This window comes from Grus americana, chromosome 1, assembly GCF_028858705.1.
Source record: "Grus americana isolate bGruAme1 chromosome 1, bGruAme1.mat, whole genome shotgun sequence".
NCBI lineage: Eukaryota > Metazoa > Chordata > Aves > Gruiformes > Gruidae > Grus > Grus americana.
In genome coordinates, this window is record NC_072852.1 from 61,270,335 (window position 1) to 61,293,887 (window position 23,553).

General features: G+C 40.1%; 1 protein-coding gene across 1 annotated transcript in view; it reads right to left on the reverse strand.

The window, feature by feature from the left end:
• Nucleotides 1-23,553, reverse strand: part of RFX4 (regulatory factor X4) — a 98,771-nt gene that overhangs the window by 39,481 nt on the left and 35,737 nt on the right. Inside the window, exons 5-9 of the mRNA XM_054839741.1 lie at nucleotides 12,319-12,380; nucleotides 7,123-7,336; nucleotides 6,203-6,280; nucleotides 4,215-4,378; nucleotides 1,781-1,881 (exon numbers count right to left, since the gene is read on the reverse strand). Coding sequence (XP_054695716.1) covers nucleotides 1,781-1,881; nucleotides 4,215-4,378; nucleotides 6,203-6,280; nucleotides 7,123-7,336; nucleotides 12,319-12,380 — 619 coding nt within the window. The remainder of the gene's footprint in view (nucleotides 1-1,780; nucleotides 1,882-4,214; nucleotides 4,379-6,202; nucleotides 6,281-7,122; nucleotides 7,337-12,318; nucleotides 12,381-23,553) is intronic.

Consider the following 23,553-nt stretch of genomic DNA (forward strand, 5'->3'; position numbering starts at 1 on the left):
AATAAGAGATACATATTTACATACTGTGCTAAATAAAGAAAAATATTTCTGAAAATACTAAATTGAAACAAGAACAACAACAAAAAATCCAGTTTCCTGTATACAATTGTAGCTACATAAAGTTCACTCAAATAGCCCAGTTTTAACTTAGTTTAAACCTTGACCTAAAACCTTAAATCTGGATGCTCAATCAGTTTTACAGAGGCATATTACAAGCAATGATTTATAGATGCTGTGAATAATGAGATGACAAGAGAAATGTAGAGGACAATGGAAGAGCTTCGCTTGTTCAGCATAGCAAATTTTCTCGATATACAAAGGAACTGAAGACCAGAAAGAATTATTTAATAGAAAGAAGAGTGTTGGTGCAAGAACAAGAGAGTGTAAAATAATGATAGCTACATTATGTGTGGAAGTTAGAAAGGGTTTCTAAGTCTTAATGCAAACAAGTTTTGGAAGAGTCTTCTGATTGGACTAGTAGGAGCTAAAATCAGTTTCAGGTAGAATTTAATCAAAGTTTTTGAAAGAGATTACACGGTATACTAACATGCTGTGGGGTAAGATGGCCTCAGACTTTCCAGTCTTCTGCTCCTATTTTAGCTGTTTCGAAGCAATATGGACCTTGTATTAAGATATTTCCTATACTTGGATTTTAAAATGTTGTATTATTCATCTTTGTCTGAAATCTGTGACTCAGGAACTGCAAACCTGACAAAGGTTTGCAGTTTCTCCTGTCAGTACCTCCATTGGCTGCGTTCACCATCACAAATTCTGATGAGGAGGAAACAATTGCAGAAGCAACAAAGGCTCATATAAAAGCTAGAATGCTCGCAAGATTTTCCTTGTACTAAAATCACCAAAGACTTGCAGATCTATCCAAACAGGCACTAGATGTGGCCGCAGAGTATGTCTTCCATCTGTACTGTACGTAGTGGCAGTTAAAGAGTACAGATTAAGAATGACTACAAAGTGTATTGTCTGTCTCTTTCTCTCTCCCTATAAGATCAGAAAAGATTTTGCTGTTGCAGATTCTCAGTATTTTTTAACTGACAAAGATGTGATAAATCATATTCTCAGTTCTGACTTTGTGTAACTTTTAAAATAAATTAGTGAACAATGCAAAACCCCTAAAATTAGTTGTTCCAACTTATATCCTGACTGTTCTCAGTAAAATATACACCTGATTTTCCATGCTGATCAAAATAGTTAATCCTTCTCCTAAATTAGGTTTTTTTTTTTTTTCCCTTTAACTTTGTGGTGTGGAATTTAGTGCTCATGAAAGGCAAAGAATTGAGAGCCGTGAAATAAAGCAGGCTTTATCAATAGGTGATGTGCACTGCAGGCATCTACAAAGCACGTCTGAAAAGGACTAGTGCCCTTTCCTGTGGTGACAGGGTAATTTGATCTCCTTCATTTTTAACTCTGGCACTTTTTTGAGTAAGGGCCTCAAGCTGTATTCAAATTGTGCTAGCCTAAAGGTTTGTTTAATAATTTCCTTTGCCTAATATCATTCCTAATATTTGCTTACTATCAACAAAATTAATTTCTTATCAGAATCCACAAGAAAGGAAAAGCAATTCTTCTCATTTTGAGCAGTGCCTCATTTCACTAAATGAAATTGGTTCTCATGAACAAGTGGAGATTGTAAGTGAATGCAAGATTTTTAATGCTGACAGGTTTTAATTCCTAAAAGAACACTAGTCTCACTTCCAATTAATTTGTAATCAATAAACACTATATACATCCCAGGTTAATAGGAGAAAGATTGGGCAACACATACATTCAAATTTGATATTTCGTAGATTTTCTGGTAAATCGTGGAGAGCTACTTTCAGCCACTCATCCAGTTGCTTTGCAAACTTTCGGATCACCTGTGTCAAACTGAAAAGAGAAATCACTACATCAGAACATGTTTACTCTGTGCTTTATACTATAAAATCCGTGAACGTGTGAAGACTATGGGTCAGTTATTTACAACTCACTATTGTGCAGAGTTGCAGGCATATTTTGGTTTGTAGGCATGCAGAAAAACTTCTGAAAACCTTTGCAGGAAAAGAAAACATGTCACCACATTTAAAACCTCACAGAGTGAAAGTCTCTGTACTGCACTGGATTCATACTTACAAACAGTATTCTTAGCTTGAAATAAAATCATTCACACTTTGTACAAACATAAAACCACGACTCTCTAAAGAAGAGAGCAGATCAAGCTTCGGGTTTCAGCTCAGCTGTGCCCACATTTATACATATGTACACAGGGATGTGTAAGTGAAGCAACAACCAACTTTGCTGCAGGCTGGAGCCAGTGAGTGGGTGATGATGGTGGGGAGGAATTTCCAGGCCAAGCCCATACAGATGGGGGAAGTGGGGGCGGAGCAGGACCTGCCTGCTTAGCTCTGTACAGGGCAGAAACCTTACCAACAAGTCAGATTTCTCTCTTCTCCCTTACTACCCTTTCCTGATGGCTCCATCAGTTCCTGCTAAGCTTGGTAGGCAGCTCATTCTGCCCTTCTTCTTGGAATTGCTCAGTATAAACAACAGTTTCCAGGAAAAGTTGCAGGTTGTTGTGCAGGGGAGCCTAATGGTTCTGCCAGACTGACCTGCACTGCCTGTAGCAACACTGGAGATACACAAATGAGAGAGAAAGGAAAGACACAAGGAACTTTCCCTCTTTCATCCAGGCAGTTTTTTCTGTTTGTACTCTTAACATTCTGCACTGAGAACAGAGCTGGTAAAATAAACGTGGCCATAGGCCTGCTCTGCTCCACGCAGACACCTAACAGGACAGGGGATGGATGACAACTGTGGCACCCACTAAAACATGGCTTTTCTGGACAGCCAGCATTTGTTCCCAGGAAGTCCCTCACGGGATTCTGGCTGAGTCAGCAAGATTTCCTTCAGGAGCTTCCAATGCAATGAGACCCTTCTTCACCCCCTCCAGTGCAGGCTATGGCTTAATAGCCACAATCTGGCCCTTTATATGCATTACAAAAGTCTATATTCACACTCAAGTCTCTCCTTATTTGCTATGAAAGAACTAAGCAGCTTGAGAAAAGGACTGCTGTTCTGTTTAATCCTTCCAATGAAATAGATTTGGGGGGAGCGAGGGGGCAAAGCCTGTAAAAATGTACGTGTCTTATCAAGGAAAGCCCATGCTTATAACAGGTTTCTTGTGGAAAAAACACTTTACCTGTACTTTAGCAGTCATACAGTGCGCATAGGAGAGCAGAACATCTTGAAAACAATTGCCATTATTAGACCCACTTTAAAATCCTGAGGGCCAAATATGTGGCACCAATATTAAACTTCTAGAGCAATATTCTTAACAAATCACTCAACCTCAGGAAATCATCAGTCAAATAATACTAAATTCCTGATGCTTATATTAAGAAAATCAAAGGGGGAAGCAGGTTGGCTGTACTCAGTGATTACACTTTTTGCTGTGAACTGCTGATCTCTGCCCTGCTTTACCTATATAAACAAGACTTCTTGGACTCAGATGAGCTCCAGGTAGGAAGAGAACAGCTGAAATCTACCACATGGAATGGAAAAGTGAATTTAGCTTTGAAACAAAGGGGGCAAATACTTGTTAACATTAATAAAGTGATCCTAAAATAAGCATGCATCTGTTCTTCATAGGATAGTTTTTAAATTAAACCAGCATGTCCAAGACTTCACAAGTATGATCTTCATGTTTTATACTCCTGGCAAGCAGAATTACAATTGGGTTCCAAGAGTGTAAACAGAGACAAATGCTTAGGTTGCAGTGTCTGAATATACAGGTGAGTATTTACAAACAGAGCAACCAGGCCAGCTCTTGTCACTGTAATTCAGAATACTGTTATGCTGTTATCCCAAACTAGCAGAAAAGTGTCTGAAATTTTCAGAAGACAGTGTGGCGCTCTGCAGCCTGCAGATTTCTGACATTACCTGAAAGTTGGGACATGACATTCAGCTTCATGTCAATAAACCAAGAAGAAGGTGGTACCTTTTATCACACAAAAAATAACAAATTTTTCACAATACAAGTCTTGTATTGTGAAGATTTCTTCAGGAACACGTCAGCTCTTCAACTTCTTTGAATTGACACTGTGATTTAAACTCAGGAAACAGGTGGCAGCAAGCAGTTTTCTGAGAACCGGTGTCATTCTTGAAGAAAATACATGTAACAGACAGCTGAGCTAAAACTGGTCAGTGCTGCTGACTATACTGACCTGTCAGGTAATGCTTGTAATACCGTTGGCATCAAAACTCCAGAAATTGCTTTATACAGAATTGAATCACAAACTCCCACTATATTCACTACAGTTGAAGAACCCAATACAGGCAGCATATGAGGAGGCATCCCTTGCCAAAAGTGCAGAAGAAAACTTTGAACCTGTAATCACAAGAAGCGACAGGAATGTTTAAGTGAAAAGAATCAAAAGGCCACAAATACCATTTTCCTTAAATGACCCTGCTCATATAGCATTTGTTTCAGCCGCAGAGCTGGACTGATAGTGTACAACACAGGGAAGGCATATTCCTTAACTAGACAGGCTTATACTGTAATGCAGCACATAATGAGATAATCAACCAAAGGGTGAGGAGACACTCTGAGTTGGTGACAGGGTGTCTTTGTGTTACTATAGTAGAGACACCCATGGGAATCACCGTATTTTTACCTTCCATCAATGGCTAGTGACTGTAACTCTTTGGCTTCCACATGTTAAGCCTTTTTCTCTCTCTTTGCTCTCTGTCTCTGTATACAAAGGAGTGCAATCTAGGGCTTGGTGTAGGGAGGGAGAAGAGGATAGCACATGGCTTACAGGGGTCAATATACCATTTTCTGTCTTCATTTTGGAAAGAAACACTACACTTTTGGATTTCTTCTTTCCTCCACTATGAAGGAAAGAGGAGAAAAAATGGAGAAAGACAAAAAAGAAAATGGGGATGAGATTTCAGGCATAAGAAAATATACCTCTGAAAATTTTCATTTAGGAAATGAAGGTGTTATTCAATGAATATGATCATTTCTACAGGGGGCAGAACACCAGCATTCTTAAGTGACAACCTTTTGCACATAATCTCTACTGAAATAAGTAACCACACCAGGTGCAGTGAAGAATATTTGCCATTTATATATTGTTGCTGCTCAGCCCCTTCCCCATCACTGATCCTGGCAAACAGATTACCTAAAAACCCCATAATATCCTGCTCTTAAGAAAGTGTTCTGAGACTCATCCAGCAAAACTTCCTGAATATGTGTCACATATTTCTCTCACATGGAAACATCTAGACTGGGTACAATGACTTAAAACAGCCTCAGCTTTAAACCAGAAGAGTCTGAGAATTAAACAGTGAGAGAAAGAAAAGCAGGGAATTTCTTGCCATTGTTCAGAAGGCAGAGTCAAAAGACCCATTTCCTTTGATTATTTCCAGGACCTGGATGTCGTATTTGGACCGGGGCCTCGGCATTTCTAAAATCAAATTTGTTTTCCTGGACTAAAGACCTTCTCCACATGAAATATAAAACTGCTTGCATTCCAGTAATGTTTTATTTTTCACTTCTAATTATAGAGCTGTCTGTATGCTCTGCCAGAAAACCCTCAGATTCAGTCAGATATGCAGCAGATACGATCTATTAGAAATGGATAAGGTGTGTATCAACTGCTGAGCAGTGTGTGTGTTCCTAGCTGCACTGCTGTACGACTGAGCAAGTGGGGACTTCAGCTACAGCTTTCTGGGATGTTCGGGAGGCTGTAGACCCCCCACTGCCCTGTGCCATTGTTAACAGAGCAGCAGAGCCCACCATTATGACTGTGGCACCTGCCCTGGGTTTGTGCTGAACACTCAGAGGAATTCCTTCAAACAGAGCTCAGTCCAAACTCAAAGCTTAGAAAAGTGATGGTGGACACACTCCTTGAGTTGTAAGAACCGGATTGTCCAACATCTTGTAAGGGGATATTGCTACCTTAATCTTGCTGGAGAATGGAGAGACAAAAACATTCCCATTGCTTTCGTTCCTCTAACTCACACAGTGTTATAAGTGAGATTTAACACTATCAATCAGCCACATATTATCTAGTCATGTATAGCTATTGTTCATGAAAAGGATTGGCCACCACAAACCCTAAGTTTGTAATATCATATTCAAAATAAGCTCTCAGATCCATTAATACCTTCTGTATCATTAAACTACAGCTGTAGTTTCCAACCATACCTCATCAAAGTTTGCTCTTATTACAGTGTCTAGTATCCTCTGACAGTGAGTTCTATACATCATAATAAAGGTAGAAACCTGAAAAAGAATGAGCGGGAGACACACAAAAGATCATTCTACTTTAAGAAATCTGCTTTTAAAACTATCTGAATACAGAGCACAAAAAGTAAGTTTTTTTAATCTTACCTATGCACAATTGCAAAAATAATGAAATTGGTTAAAGTTTGGTTAGATTAGTTAGATTAACTTTAAGATGAGTTTTCTTCTTAAAAGTAAATTTTCTCTTTGAATTCATGGATTTTCTATGTCAATGGGGATTCTTCAAATATAAGAGGAGCAAAAAGCCTCAGTGAGATCAAAGACGAGAATGTGGCCCTAATTAGGACATAAAGAACTATAAAACCCTATTCTTTTGTCCACTTTACATTGATACTACACATGCGAACAGCATCAGAAAACTAGTAAGCTCAGCCAAGAGCAGCCAGAGCACTTTTGTCATATGTGCAGAGAGGATTCTCTTAATTTCTAGTCTAGAAGGATAAGAAATGCCTAAGTCCCTCTCTGCTTGAGAAAGCATCAGAACTCTTTTTCAGTTTGCCATCAAATGTGTTCACAGATTAAAGAGCTATAACATATTTAAAAACAGTTACCCTCAAACCTCACCTGCTGTATGTAATGTAACTTTAAAAAAAAAAATGTGTATGGGCCTTAGAAATATTGTACAGCTGATAGCATCAGCTGCTTATTTTGAGGGAAGACATTTCTTCCTATTATATGAAGTAATTAAGTCCCCCATAAATAAGGTCAAAGCATTATTAAACTTACTCTAATTTAAAGTCTTTATATTTTAGATAGAGCTTTCATCCAGAGCAGGGAAAAAAAACCCAAGACAAGCTGAGAAAAGATTTCCAAAGTGTTACCTTCTCCTCTGGCAAACTGGCTGGCAGATTTAGATCTTTGACATTTGGAAACTCTGGCAGTAATGTTCCCAGTTTGGATCGTGGTGAATACGCCACTGTCTGTTTGGTTACTTCTTTTTTTCCTGTTTCGTTGACCCAGGCTGCTCCTTTTTTAGAATACATCACATCATAATACTGGGAGTTTTCTTTCACTGCAATTCCATAATAATGGTACCTGATACATAGAAAGAGATGTATATTTTATAAAGCAGATTGTTTTAAAATTAAAAAAAAAAAGATATGGGGTAAGAGAAATGGATAATGCTAATGATTTCTACAGCAAAACAGACTGTGCAATAGTTTATATATTATTAAGAAGCATTGATTCAGCAGCAGAACATTGCGGTAATATATTGAGCTTCCAATTTTCATTCCTTCTGATAAAAGTAGCTCTCTTCAGAGTTAATAAAGCTGACTCTGTTGCAGGGCAGGAAAATAATAAACTTCCATTTTTTTTCTTCTTATAAAAAAAAAGCATCCTAAAGCTACTTGTTGGCAGAGCTCTATTGTGCAGCTGCTCCTTTAGTTTAGCAATAAGCAGAGGTACAGACCCTCTGGACTGGCCCTCCTGTTGTATTTCAGCTCCCTGATTCTCAGACTGTCGAGGGCTGGTTTGATCCCTGAAAAGCATGAGTCTTTATTGCAAATGGGTTGATCAGAAATGTTTCAAAAATTGAAAACACTTCAATGAAAAGAGAGGAGGGAAAAAAGGCTTGTGCTAGAAAGCAATGAACAGTAGGTAATGTACAGTTCATAATTATTTGCTTCATAACTTAGCACCAGCACTGGGCTTAGATCAGCGAGGGATCCTACACAACACTGTAACTCTGCGCAGACCACAGTGGGAGTTACACAGTGTGGCTGTGCTATAAAAATGGATTGGTGGCCTTATGGAACAAGTTTGTGCTACAACTTATCTTTATTATACGTGTGAATAGGAGCATTGATTATTCAGTCTAACTCTTGCATCAAAGCAGCAAAGGCAATCTTATTCCTTCCATAATTTGCTAACTTTTATTTCAGTTTCTCAGCTGTAGGCACCACCAACTCATGAGCTTAAACTTTAACGATTACAAAAGGCATCACAAAATTCTATTGCTCATATACTTTTGATTCACCCTACTTTCCTAGAGGGAATTTTCAATGATTTTCCAGTTCTCTCCTTACAGCCTATCCAAAACCTATCAGACCATGAGACACTGATTGTCTTCTGGATCCCACTGAGGTGGAAGTTACCATCTCCAGATGTTCGTTGTACTCCCCAGGCAGTTACTGATTTCAGAGTGCTGCCAGCAGATCTGTTCCCTTGAACGGACCCTGGTTTGCTTTAGGTAAAATCAGCTGGTTTTACAAAGGTCATGAATTAAATTAGTGAAAGAGTAGGATCTAAGTGATGGTAGTTTAAACCAACTCAGGTGACCTTTTTCCTTTTTTCACTCACATTCACCCACGGATCAGTCCATGTCATAATCTCCAAGAGAAAGTGGTGACAAAGAGCTGGAAGCCCTAATCTTGTCTACCAGCACAGATGGACTGAGAGGAGGCCTGGGGAATTGTAGCAACCTTCTAGTACATGGCTCCCTTGCCATGCCCACTAAGGATGTTCCATGTTCTATATTAAAAATAAAAGCTATCTTGAACTCAATATTGAATAATCCAGGTGAGATTTATTAAAACATTAAGCTGACATGGTATGAATGGGATTTCCTGGCTTCAATACCTTAGAAATCCACACTATCAGCTCCAAATCTGCCCTTCAGGGCTCGGCCCAAAGTGTGTATTCCACACCAAAAACCAGATTCCAGATTGGTCCTAACCTGTTACAGATAGATAATGGCAAATTTGTGCTGACACTGGAGTTATAACACCAGCTGTAGAAATTTGGCTTTTTAGCTAGAATGGTAATAACTCCAGCTTGCAGTTCAAGTCCCCAGTTTGGTCTCTAGCAGCTGTCATGCATGCATTGCGTGTAAGAGCCATAAAGCTCATATACATCCTGTGCAGTAAGTCTGGGGTTGGGGAAACGGAAGGCAAATGCTGCAGGGAGCTAGCACCAAAAATGGCTGAGGGAAAAGGGGGGGAAAAAAGGGGAAAAGCTCACAGCAGGCAGAACTGCAAAAGTTCCAGATGGACCGAGAGGTTTGTATAACTTAGAGGGGTCAATCTCTTTTAAGCTTCCTCTGAAATCAATTCAAGAAAAAAAAAAATCAATGAAAGCCTGGAAAAAGTAGTGGAATTTCACTGTGCATTATTTAATTTCTGGTATATTTCACTTGGCAGTAAACTACATAAAAGAGTTTTCCAGGTCGCTTCAAAATCGTATAGAGAGCAACAGCGAAATTAACTCTGAAATTTTTCCAGATAGCTTCCTCTTTCAGTAATATTACCATGCCAAATGGCAAAAACTCACTGGTGCAGTTTACAAAGATTCTTTTCCAAGCTCTTTTCTGTATTTCTATCAGGAAAAAAAAACTTAATTCAATAAACAGGGGTTGATAGTTTGATCTGTAAAAGAATAACATGCAGACTACACAATTATTTTTGTGGTAAATAGTGGAATGCTTTTTCCTCCCATGGATCCGGTATCTGCAGTACCCTTGTAAGGAAAGAAGTAAAATTCCCTTCACACCATATAGTTTCCATCAGTTTAACTAACCTCTTGTGTACATAATTGAAGAGTTTCAAGCTACAGTATGGAAAGAAATTGGCTTTTGTGTTTAGCTGCCTTCTCATGGCTCACCTGTGGTGGAACTGTTTTTAAGCTCAGTGCAATAGAGAACAGCTGCATGCTTACAGCAATAAACCCAGCTGCAAAAAAGAAAGCCTCACAACTGATGACAAAGAGTATAGCACCATTGTAGCTCTGAACTCTGTAATGTTACAAGGCAGCCGTGCTATAAAAAGACTGAAGGCAGAACAGTGTGAAGTCAGATAATCTTAACCACTTCTGTGGCTGAATTTCGTTTGGCAGTAGCAGGGAAGTGGAATGAAAAATCATACTGGCAGCAATCGGTCAGCACAGTTGGTGATAAAGGGACTGAAGTGTTAATGCCTAAAGTAATTTCTTTACGTAACACTTAATTGGAATGCAGTCAGAGCTCAGTTACAGCTGTGCTGGGTCTAGCAAGGAGTGTGTTTATTTAAAGAAGTACAGTGTGCATGTAGTGAGTGTGTGTGTGTTTATACCTCTCCTCTTCATTGGATCAAATGAGAATGACTCCTCTGTATGCTATAATCCTTGGAGTGTTAACCACTGACAAAGACATAAGAGTCCTCTTTTGGAGCAGAAGAACTCAATTTCATACCTGAGTGACTACGATGTCCCTCACAGGGGTGACCAGGGACTCTCGGGGGCCAAGGATTTTGCAGAGCACAGACAGCATGCTTTACAGAAACTCCTCCTTATTTGCTAGATAGGGAGCAGAACCATTGCAAAGGTGGCATGAGAGGAGTATGTGTCCTGAAAGCCCCTCTGATAGGCAGGCAGGTTAGGGAGAAAATATGCAAGAAATATTCTCATTGATTTTTAGCCTCATTGACAGTAAAGAGACATAGCTTTTGGAGATGCAAGACACCTTCAGTCAGCAGATCAAGAGCATCTTGCCCCTCCTGAGAGACTCCTGGAGCTGTGAGAGGAGCTCCAGTTTGGAAATACAGCAGCGGTCATTCCTTTCATTAAATGGGAAGACAAATAACAAAGTTGTAGCCAATGTCAGAGTGATTTGATGGCTGACAGCAGGTACTCTCATATGAATGCTTCCATAAAGCAACTTGTGCACTCTTTCACTCTGTCTTTATGAACTTCCAAAGAATTTATATTCGGTGCTAAATCCTGATTCTCTGAGTCTAGACCTATCATGCTTTCCTAATATGCTGTTGGACTAGCCCAGAATTTGCTCCTGAGAGATTTCTGGTAGCTGTTATGACTGATGTTATGGTAGCTCTGAATTTGCATTTGGGAAGATATTTCAAATTTTCAATTAGCTGCTTAAGTGTGACTGTTCTAGAAAAAGAAAGCTTAGTTATACAAATTAGGAGAATCTCATGATGGGGTAAAGGACATTTGGTCCCATCAAAGAGATACTGCTTGGCATAGACTGCTTGTTAGAAGAGCACAGTAAAGTTAATTTTAATGGCGTTTCTTTTAGCATCTTAATTTCTTTTTTCCTTTAAAGGAGTGGGTCATTCTAGCTTTAGTAAGTAAATTCTTATAGCATATTTCTTTCTTAGCATTTAGCAATGTTGTGTTTCTAGGCTTTGTTTGAAAGAGAAGCTTTACCAGCAAAGCTTTGCAAACATACTGTCCCATGCTTTCATTTCCCCCTCCATAGTTTTCCACTTGTGATCTACAGAGACTACCCTGTAGGATTCTGTGGAAGTTAATCAAGAAAAGCATATATATATATATATTTTTAGGGGGCTTATGTTTGCCATAAAAACATCCAAAGCTCCACTGGAAAAATTTCATGGAGTCCACAAGCAGAAAAAAGTATAAAAACATCACTGTATCCTCTTTATAAATTGGTAGAATCACATCCTGTCAAAAACTGGAAAGAGTCAAATACTCCAGCAAGTGCATTATTCTTTCTGAATGAATTTCTCATTCTGAAATTAGGATGAACTGTTTTCAGGAAGTACCATCTTTTGGGTAAGTCAATAAACTAATTCCTTGATCACTTAAAAGTATGTTGGATGTCATTAGACAGGAAAAATGGTGGTTCATTCTAGGTTTGTGGACAATTTCAGTTTAGGCCAATGTATGTTCCTACCTAAATTCCAGATAACATTCTGCCACTTGTCCTCTAAATTGAAACATGATGTTAACCAGCTGTCATTTCCCAGCCTTCAACAGTAGCTCGATTACTGCTGGGTGTGAATGCCCTTTATGTTGTATAAAATGAGTTGAGATGAGAAACATCATAGGAACAATATGGAAAATATTGCTGATGAAAGTAAAGTCTCCATTAAACTACCTTTGCATGACTATCACAGCAGAATCAATAAGACAGTGGAAATACTAAAATGGAACCTCCATCAAAGCTGGGTTTTAAGTCCCAAGTGGACAAGTTATTTTCTGATCTTATACTATTCTACTCAGTAAAGCCAGAGCCAGATGGGGCCCTGTGTGAGATGATAATAATACCATACACTGCTTACTTTGACTGGCCTCTGGTTCCAAGTCTTCTTGTCGTTAGTTGTGGAAACTGTTGTCTTATTATCTGCAAACAAATAGAACTGATATTAGAGAAAACTGAAAATCATGTTTACTAATACCTAATTTAATATAGACTGTTAAGACAGAAAAGCAGAAAAACTGTACTGCAATGTCAGCAAAATACATGGCAGGAGAAATAAAAAAAAGCTTTTGATATTTTCTATTAGTGAAAGAGGAGAAATAGATTTTAAAATTCAGTATAATTCCATAAGTACCATTAATTTAAATAAAAACTCTCTGAAGTTACTGGAGTAGAATACACTTCCTTAAAATCTAAGATCAGTTCTGCCCCTAAACTAAGGAGGATTGTACTTAGAATTGTCCTACTATTCCTTTATGTCAGTTTGCAGGATCAACAAACTTGGTTTAGCTGCAAATAGAGGAAACTCTCCTTTTGAGAGTTTTGGAGGGCCACAGTTCTTTAAAGACCTTCACAATCCTGGTGTTAAACACTCCTTTTTCGAAAAGATCCTACCCTGAAAAGATTTTGGTATTTGACAGGGGCACCACTTCTATGAGGGAAGACTCACCGTTGCATTTGTACAGATAGCTCGTAATCAATTTATCCTCTATGGAAAACAAGTGCATCTCAGAAACAGCAAGGTATCAGCAAGAATCTGGACTCTAGTCTATCAGCACAGATTAAAAGAACATTGCTACTGTGAAACAAAACTTCTTTAGCACCAGATGCATTTAAGGAAATGGATTAATTAATGTAGATTGTGCCTTCAGTAGTCAGACCCTCTGTCAACCAGGCTAGTCGTGATGAAGAAGCTCTGCTGCAGTTGCTGGAAAGGCAGCACTCAGCATCTCACAGGATTGAACCTGATTCTCAGTGTGGTCTGCAGTAGGAGGAAAATTCTTCTGGCAGAACAGCCATGCAAGAAAGACCATAGTAAGCCTCGAAGATTCACTTGCAAAAGGGACTTTCTTCCTTTTTTAATTTATAATCTATTTTAATTGTGTTTACATTATATAAACTGCTAAATGTTTCCTCTTTCAGGAGGAGATCAACTAATATTAAAGGAAAACAGGCATACAAGATGGAATATAACTGCTCAATCAGAAGAACACATCAATTAAAATTGATTAAATAATATAGATTTTTTTTTTCTTCCTGAGCTATTTTGCCATTGTGATAAATATTTAATCCTGGTTGATGACTGAAAGCTCTAGAACACATATTTGGATCAAAAGGTGCTTTTTGATAAATAAAGACATTGCATTGTCACATATTTGACCATTTCTTCAGTAATATTTTCTTCAGCAAATGTACAATCAGCTTCCCTTTGTATCATGTAAAAATTGACCTGCGTTGGTTTCCAAGAGCTTTGCACAACGTGGCTGATGTCAAAAACGCAGCATAGACTCAGAGTCGCTAGGTTGTTCAGCTTTAATTTCTGGAGCAAAACTTCAGCAAACAGTAAAACACTTTTGTGGAGCTGTGAAAGTTCAGCCTAGCTGTTTGATAAATGAGCAGACAGGCAAGCAGCCCTTCTTTCTTTTTTTGTATGGATTCAATGAAGCCTGCCTAAAGAACACCACATGCTGTTCCAGCTACTGATCTAACATTCCGCAACATCTCAGCCTTCCAAATTCCCTTTAATTACACATTAATCCCACCCCTCTCTCTTTCATTTTCTGCAGACAGGGTTGGGGGCTCCACAAGGCTGTGGGAAAAAAGGCAGTGTTGAAGAACTACTTTCTGAGGATAGTTTTTGGGGGTTAAGGGATTTTTTAATTTGATTTTTTTTTATCATTCAGAAAATACCATTCCTCTCCAAAAGTTGATTTTACAGCAGTAGACTCAAAAGTAGATCTTAATAGTAGGGATAATTTTATCCTATGTTTTTTCTTTTGGAACGACGTGAACCCATATTACTTTCAAAGTCTTTCTAGTAGTGATGAAGTGTTACAATGCACACTGTAAATGCTACTTTATGAACCATATGCTGTGGGAGTTCCTGGGATTTAAATAAATCAGCCAATTTCTACATACCAGGGCAGAGGTGATCAGGAAAAGAGAAGAAAAATGGAGTGGTGGATCAGAAGATCCCTTTTTCTTTTCTTTGTTTGTTTTTTTTTTAAATCCAGCACATTTTAAACAATGAGATACACCTTTCAGAATACAGCTGAAAAGTATGCATCACTTCAAATATTCTTTACTAACAGCATACAAAAAAAAAAGAATAATCTAGCAAACCTTTGAAAAAAGTCAGGACTTTTTGATCTAATGCTGCATATGTAAAATATGGCATACTTGTGTTTGGGTGCTTGTACACATGAGCATGGGTGTTTGTGATTGGAATAAAAGAAGTCAAGTACTAAATGAACTAGCTGTTCATATAAATGTTTATATTCAGCTATGTTTATGTGAATCCCTATGCAATGATTATTGCCAAAGGCAGTGAGATTTCCCTGAAAAGAGAGAGGAAGCCAGATGAGGCAGGACAAAGTAAAACAATGGAAAAAGCAGAGGGTCCAAAATGTTGATTAAATCATACTTTCAGCCTGAAAAGTCACCCTATAAAATACATCATTGTTGTGTTTCATGTTTATTACCTTTTAAAGACCTACAGAGAAAATGAGATAATTTTACAGTTGGGTGGGGAGGGAAGGGGGTTCCTAGTTGTCAGACATGAAAATTCAGGTTCAGATCTGAAAATCAAGTTGGATCATTTTCCTTTCATCACTGCAGTGGGGTTGTGCAAGCAAACGAATCGAGACCAGACCATGCAGTTTGAGCTGCTTTCTGAATGGAGCCCAGTCCCCGTTCTCACAGCAGCACTGGCTTCTCAACAGAAGCAGTGGTAAAAAAGATCTCATGGGTGGTATCCAAGGGAATTTTGGGGCGAAAGGGCCTTTTATCATTGTCCTTCAATGGAACCGAAATTTCATCTCATACTTCGCCAAAGTATGGATGCTACCCTATGAGATCTGCTGAGTAAAAGGGTAGAGGTTTTACATTTTCCAAGTAAAATTTCACCTAAATTATGTGGCAGTTTTGACTGTTAGGCATTATTTTATGCTACTTGGCTTTTTGGTTTTGAGACAGATGTAGACCAGCAGTTTCACATGCAGATAACTTCTTTTCCTACTGTATTAGTCTCAGAAACCAATGCTCCTTTAATTTCTTATTACACTTCAGTTGTGTTCTCCATCTCTTTCCTCCGTGCCCTGCTCAAGACCTGATCTTGCCTTCTGCCTATAGATGATCTTGTATGCCTTTTTTGATTAAAAAAAAAAAATGTTAAGAACTGCCTTATCTTTTTGTAACTCCATAGTTCTTTTGGCAGTTACCTACCTACATTCACTAATTATCGTCACGAGCAAAACAGACTGAACTTAGAGAGGGAATTCATCTAATTTATTACTAAGCAAAACAGAGTAGAGGAATGAGAAATAAAATTAAATCTTAAAACACCTCCCCCCACCCCTCCCATCTTCCCTGGCTCAACTTCACTCCCGGCTTCAACCTCCTCCCCCCTCAGCGGCACAGGGGGACGGGGAATGGGGGTTACGGTCAGTTCGTCACACGGTGTTTCTGCCGCTTCTTCATCCGCAGGGGGAGGACTCCTCTCATCATTCCCCTGCTCCAGCATGGGGTCCCTCTCACGGGAGACAGTCCTTCACAAACTTCTCCAACGTGAGTCTCTCCCACAGGCTACAGTCCTTCACGAACTGCTCCAGCGTGGTCTCTTCCATGGGGTGCAGACCTTCAGGAGCAAACTGCTCCAGCGCGGGATCCCCCACGAGGTCACAAGTCCTGCCAGCAAACCTGCCCTGGCGTGGGGTCCTCTCTCCATGGGTCCACAGGTCCTGCCAAGAGCCTGCTCCAGCATGGGCTTCCCATGGGGCTACGGCCTCCTTCAGGTGCCTCCACCTGCTCCAGCGTGGGGTCCTCCACGGGCTGCAGGTGGAATCTCTACACCCCCTCATCCTTCCTCCATGGGCTGCAGGGGGACAGCCTGCTTCACCATGGTCTTCACCACGGGCTGCAGGGGGATCTCTGCTCCGGCGCCTGGAGCTCCTCCTCCCCCTCCATCTGCACTGACCTTGGTGTCTGCAGAGTTTCTTACATCTTCTCACTCCTCTCTCTGGCTGCAAAAACTCTCTCTATAACTGTTTTTTTTTTCCTTCTTAAATATGTTATTGCAGAGGCACTGATTGGCTTGGCCTTGGCCAGCGGCGGGTCCATCTTAGAGCTGACTGGCATTGGCTCTATCAGACACAGGGGAAGCTTCTAGCAGCTTCTCACAGAAGCCACCCCTGTAGCCTCCCCGCTACCAAAACCTTGCCACGCAAACCCAACACAAACATATTGCACAGATCTTGGAGCTGACAGGATTTATCTTGTTTAGGCTCTTTAAACCTAGTGGAGGTATCTGAATAAACTTGAATTCAATATCTAATTACTTGTATTCTTAATACAATAGAGTAAAAATTAAATAAGTGACTTAAGCATCCATGCAAAACAGAGACAGCTTTATGAGCAACAACTAGACAAATGCACTTCCTCTGTAAAGGGCTGTATTGTAGTCTGCACAAACTATTAACCTAACTGCAGGAGTTGTTCTGTTACCCGCAAACGGCTGCAAAGGTGCATTCCTTCATCCTGATTACTGCCAGCTGTAATTTCTGCCACTGCATCTCACCTCACATCTCCAACACCGTGACATTCCAACACAAGCAGAGCCAGCCCCAGCTTTAAAATGAGGACTGTATTGTCTATTCTGCCTTCATCCCTACACCGTGACCCATCATGCCTCATTGCATTCACTACCAAACTGTGAACTTTATGTTTCCCAATTATTCCATGTGAATTCTTCTATGACATGAGATGCCAAAACAAGTCAGGGAAAAAAACCCAAAACATCTTATGCAGCATCTTATGTGTCTGTCTTCATGCTAAGAAATAAGGATGGAAGAAACCAGAGATGTCTGGAAACTTCTGAAGTAATTTTTTCCTCCCTGTGTCAAAACATTAAATTTTGCTCTAGGGGCAACAGGCAGAGGATGACTTTTAGAAGTCTTTTCCCTGGAAAAATTTAAATTGCTACTTTTCAAAAGGCATGTTCATTTTGTTAGTGCATCTGATCTAGAGGGATATTATTCTTCATGACTCTGTTCCTTTCTATTTGAAATAATTCTAGCTGTGCTTCTAGAACTTCCCAGAATAATGAAGTAAAGTCAAATTAACTTGCAGTCCAGCATTTGTACTCTGCCAGAATGAGAAATGGATTTCAGACTTCAGGCTCTGGAGCTCTGTGAGGTTCTAGAGAGATTCTAAATACAGGGGAATAAATTCTCTTTCCTCTGATAACAATTCTTCATAACAGGGCCTGGCTCTGTTTATCTCAACTCCAGTTTCAAGTGCCATATCTAGAGGGCATGCTTTGCTTTTATGAAGTCAGGTAGAGAAGATGTGTGTTAATTTACCAAATTCTATTGTAGTGCTTCAGTCTTAAACTTCTTTGCCATGGCAGCAGGAAAGAAACCAGTGATGCCAAATATAACTATACTCCCACACAACTATGCTTTCCTTACTCCCACCGCTGTGAAACACAAACACCACTGATATCCTCAATCTTATATGAGCAGTGTAGGATTTTTAGGCTTATTCATCTGTGGCCTGGTACTGATCCCACTGGATCATTCTGGGGTTTCCCCACCTCCTTCAGTGCTTTTGAAAATCCTGCCCTGAGACAATCTGTTATTATTAGCACTTGTGCTAACAGGTACCTTTTGGCTTAAAGGTGGATTGGGGCTGGCTTAACAGTACATTACCTTGAGGAAAAGGTCAGGAGAGCTTTGCCCCAAAACATCCACTGATAGGAAAGAGCATAATCAAATTATTCCATTACAAAATATCATTCCTGTCCCCCCAAATCCACCAAACTGTGCAAAGAAAAGAAGAGGTGTGACTGTGTCTATATCCTCTCTACTCCTTGCTTGCTTACTTGCATGGCCCAGGAGAGAAGACTGGAAATGTACGGGTCCAGCATTCTTGGCCACAGATCTGTTGTCTGCTTAGATTCAATCACTTTCCTATTTCTCTCGACTCACTTTCATAATTTTGTGGAACAGGGCATAGTCTAGCTGTAAGATAAGATCTCATTTCTAGCACTGATACATCTCAACTGATACCGCAAAGCAAGTCAGAGAAGCCTGCTGGGCACTTTCTTTAATGCCTCTGCCCAATTCTGCCTGCTGCAGAGATTAGACACCAAGAGGAACTCCAAGTGAACTGGACCCTTTAGTGAAGCTTGTGAGACCTCTCCTCAAAATCATCTATGTACAATAATATCCTCCTTCAGCAGCTCCACTGGCCAGATGGAATTCAGCCTAGAGGCATGATCAAACAGATTACTGCATCCCAACAAAGCTGCAAACATCAAATGCTCTGACTCAGATGCTTAGCTGAGCTGCAGCCACTTTTAGTGCTGACTTGCTGAAGCCAAGCAGACCTAAAACCCTGCACAACTCCCCCTGCTCTGTACTAATGCCAGCATGCTTACTGCCATCACCCGGCATATCTGTGGGAAAAGGCTGAGCGCCAGCATCCCTGCACTCTGGCAGACCCTGTGCTGTAAGAACAGCCTCTGGGACGTGTTGACAAGGCATGAGGTAAAGCAGCCCAGAGGCCGCTCTACTTCACGCAGTAGACCTAACTAGAAGCCAGATGCTTGAGAAGTGGCAAAGCCAGTAAAAATCTCTTCGCTAAAGGGCAAATCTTTGGGAAAAGGAAAGGCACGCCAAAGAAATGGAGGTGTCCTTGCTGATTTTCTTACTCCCCAGGCTCAAGGAGAAAAAGGCAATAGTCGGCAACCTGCAATAATATAAGGGATCAGTGAAGCAGGGCCACGGGTGCAAAGACTTTTCTAACTACACTTTAGGATCTCCATTTCCCACACCTATATGATTGCTTACTTCTATGGTACTTGTGTTGTTATGGCCTCCTCAGAGGAACTTGATGTAGAAGATTCTGCATTGGGAAGAAAAGTCCTACTGGTGTTAACTGTCCTTCGGTCAGAAACCTTAGCTGTTAAAAAGCGATGAAGGAAAAAGCAGGGACTGTTCAGATAGCACTGCAGACTGATATGGTCCTTCAATGTGATAACAGAAACCACATCTTCAGCTTTAGATTGATCTTTCCCCAGTTCTACTTTTCTTTTCTATATTGACTAGAAAAAAAGTCTAATAAAAACCCGTTCCATATGTAGTAACTGTTCGTAATAAAGCAAGTGCTGGTTTAGTCTATCAGAAGAGAGGACTAAGAGTAAATTTGGCTTTGCTGTACCACTTACTATTGAGGCTATTTGGGAGCAAACTGAGATTGCAGGAAAGTAAAAAAAACCCAAACAAACCAACTAACGAAAAAAAACCCACTTCAGGAGAAGTATCTCCTTATGCACAGCAGGCAATTCCAGCCAGATGTGTGCATTTCAACAAAAGACAAAACAGAATGCAATCACATCACAATGTCATTATCAAAGAGGTTTCAACAAGGTACTTGTCTGTCCATTTTAAATGTCAGATACATATAGTATGATAGCACAAAACTGTAAATCCTATTTATGCTAATCATGCTTGGAGGAACAGTCCTGCTGGCAAAACTTCTGGGCAGAGACAGTACATAGTGCTAAAAGAGGACTCTGGCTGGTACAGCTTGTACCTCCCTAGGGCAAAGCAAACTATTGGGAAAAAAACCCAACCACCACTTTTCTGCTGGTATAACTGTGCCTCAGCCCATTTTTTAGAAATGGGGTGGAAATATTGGTCAAAAATGTAAGAGATGTCTTTCTTAACCAATATTACAAATCTATTGTGGACTTTACCCTTCTTTATTTACTGAAATAAATGTATTGGAATCTAATTTTCACTAACAGCAAAGCTACTCATGGAGCAATAAAGAGGCTCTAAAATTCGTGTGAGTATGTATCCATGTTAAACCTCTTTATGCTGCCAGAGTCTTGTAAAGGGACCTCAGGCTGGGGGAGAGCCACTCTGCAGCGTCAGTATCCTTTGCTTTCCTTTTCAAATATGAATTTACTATTGCTTGTGAAAAGACATGCCAGGAAAGCACCAAAAGGAAAAAAAAAAAAAAACAAAAAAACAAACGAAAAACAAAAGAGGAAGGTATTTAACCTCCAGGGGGCATATGGGAGTTGTGGGAAGAACACTTCAGGAGGAAGCAAGAGGTTGCACCACGAGAAACTAAGTGTTCTGTATGACAGATATGGCAGGGTCCTGGAGGTGACTTATTTCTGCGCAGTAAATTTAAAGCAGTGAACTGAGGACATGGAGGATAAGCAAAACCGGTGAGGAGGAGGAAGATAACATCTTCAGTAGGCTTAAGAAAGTAAGGTTCTCAAAAGAAACAAAGGGTCTCAAAAGAAACAAAGAACAAAAAGGAGTGTTGGCTGAGGAAATAAAAGTGAAAGAGAAGCTCAAAGACCTGCCAACCCAGCTGAACAGCTGGGTGACATGCTACAACTAGGAGAGAACCAATGAGCCTTATGGAACCCATCCACATGCAACAGCTACTAACGGGCTTGGAAATGCTCAGAACATTCCTGCTTTTTAAGTAACTGATTTGATTCAGTGAGGGCCCCAATTCAGAATGATTTAGTGTTTGCAACTAAACTCTGTGAGAATAATGAGTCAGAGCCTTCAACCACCATAATTCCTAGCTCTATTAATTATCACTGGCATTTTATGCTCAGAAAAAATTCTACATCTGCTCAGCCCTCCCTGCTGCAGGCAGCAGCAGAAATTCCAATTGGAAACACCTTCAACGGCTCTCCAAGTCCACAGGGTCCCAGAGCAGAGCTCGAGGCATTTGCAGCACAGGGCTGAGGGGCACAAGGTTGCCTTCTTTTTAAGTGACCTCAGCAACAGGACTTTCACTCCTTCTGCCTGAAGACTAATTCACAGTCTAAACATGTTCACTGTGAGAAAGCTTTTTCTCATACACAACATTTTATTGTTAATAACTCAGTGACTTGCCTGCCCTTCCTCACTATACTTGCCTGTCTTCTCACTAGTTGCATGGAACAGTTTTACTTGTTCTGCTTCACTTTTGGGTGAAATCATGATCCCGTTGAATATAATATCTTTTGCTGCTTACAGTAAGAGCCAAAGTTTAACACTGGAGTCTCCACTTGCTGATGCTGAGCTGTAACCAGCAAATACAGGACCCTCCCTGATCACTGTTTGGTTGAAGTATATGGGTAAAAGAGTGCTTGGTCCTGTGTTTTGCAGGCAAGAAAAAGCTTTGTAATGACAGGCTAGGTAGTGTAGTTATTAGCAGATTGGCAAATGCTAGTATAGACAGAACTGCCTGTAGTTTTCACATATTAATTGTGTGAGAAAGCACTAAAATCTTGGCTAACATATTAAAGCTACAGCTCCCTTTGTCATCTAAGAATATCACATTAACAACCATATTAGAGTCTTCCTTATTCTATATGTACTTTAACTGGTTTAGGAGTATAGGTTGCTTTTTTTTAAAGGTGTTTATTTATACAGTAATTCTGTTCTTTCCCCTTCTTGTTACTTTTGTTGCTATTGGCCTGGTTTCCTCAGGAAACAGCCTGAGATATTACTGTTTCTCTGTTAATCTCTCCACGCCCCTCAAACCAATTTTTGTTTTGCTAATCCAATATTACCAAATGCCTGAGGTCTAGTCCATGTCCTAGAAGTTTAACAGAAGACATTGGCTGCGTAGTGGGGAGAGTATATTGATGTTAATGCTGAGGACAAAACAGAGAGGAAAGCTTAGCCTTTAGCTGAGCCATTTGACACTGCCTGACTGGACAACGATGAGTGTGAGGCAACCAGTCAACACTTCTATTGCTCTGAACCAGCCACCCCATGTGCTGCTTCTTGCCCAGTTGTCAGCATGGGAGGAGGAGAAGAAAGATACAGGCAAACGGACAGACAGACTTGAGGGAATCTAAAAATAATGTAGAAAGAAGGTGCAGCAGATGTGAGAAAACTGAAAGAAGCAAGACTTTGATGTAGTGACCAGGACCTGGAAGTAATTGAAAGTGCTGGAGGGAAACATGGAGATGTAAGATTTAGGTAAGGCTATGGATTTAGGGAACATAGGAGATGGTAGGAGACAAGGTCTATTAGTTCACCTGTTCATGAACAGCTTGTCTGTTCTCCCTTCCGTGCTCTGTTGTGGATATATCTGACTTACATCAGGCTTAAGAAGTACACATGGGCTGAAGCGTTGTCTACAAAACCTTAATCTGGAGAGATCACTTTCAGGCAAGTTTTGCATGTCTCCAGTGGTATCTTTAAAAGTGAAATCAACACTGTTCTGTTAATTGAGATGTAACTAAGTATGTAACAATACATTAGGATGTTACTTATTGCAGATTGGTTTAATGTGCTGAACTCCATGTCTCTTTCTAAAAACAGTCTGTTAAAGAAAAAGCCTAAATGTTTAACATTGCCCACAGAGCTAAAGTTCAAAGATGAATCATAAATTCAATGTGGTCTATTGAAAGGCGAACTGTCTACAATTTCACAGAACAACTAACTCCTTTCTCTGGAGGAGATGACAGCTGCAGGGCTCTTGATGACTCCCAATGAGGACAAACATGTCTGGGGTCTCTGTTTCAGCAGCTAAGTGCGGAAGCCCTCAAATAGCACCTATTTCATTGCACTGCCTCCAAGGCATTTATGCAACACACATTGCCAATACCATATTTAAGTCATGTGATAACAACTTTGTTGGCTAAAACTTCATCTGTGTACCTGTTCCTAAGGAGAAGCTGACTGCAAATCATTGATTGAATGAAATGGGTGTCTGCCTTGCAGATCTTCATGACTGTGCAGTACATTTTCTTAGCAATAACAGGTTGGAAAGAATCCCTGGGGTCTGCTCCGGGTTTTGCAGATGCAGAAGCTTGTTTCACTCCAATATTTGTGCCAGTGTTGCCTGAGGTTCCTGGACATAACTGTGCAGAAGCCTCGGTTCCCAGATCCAAAAGTAATGACCACATGAAGCATTAGTTTGAGACAGTACTAGGATGATTCTTTATGGCTTCCTCTCCACAAAGAGGGAAAACAAATTTCATGCATCACTGCTTCAGAACTTTATCGCAACCAAGTAGAAAACACTTGGAACACAGCACATGAGAAACACATTGGAATGCCATGAT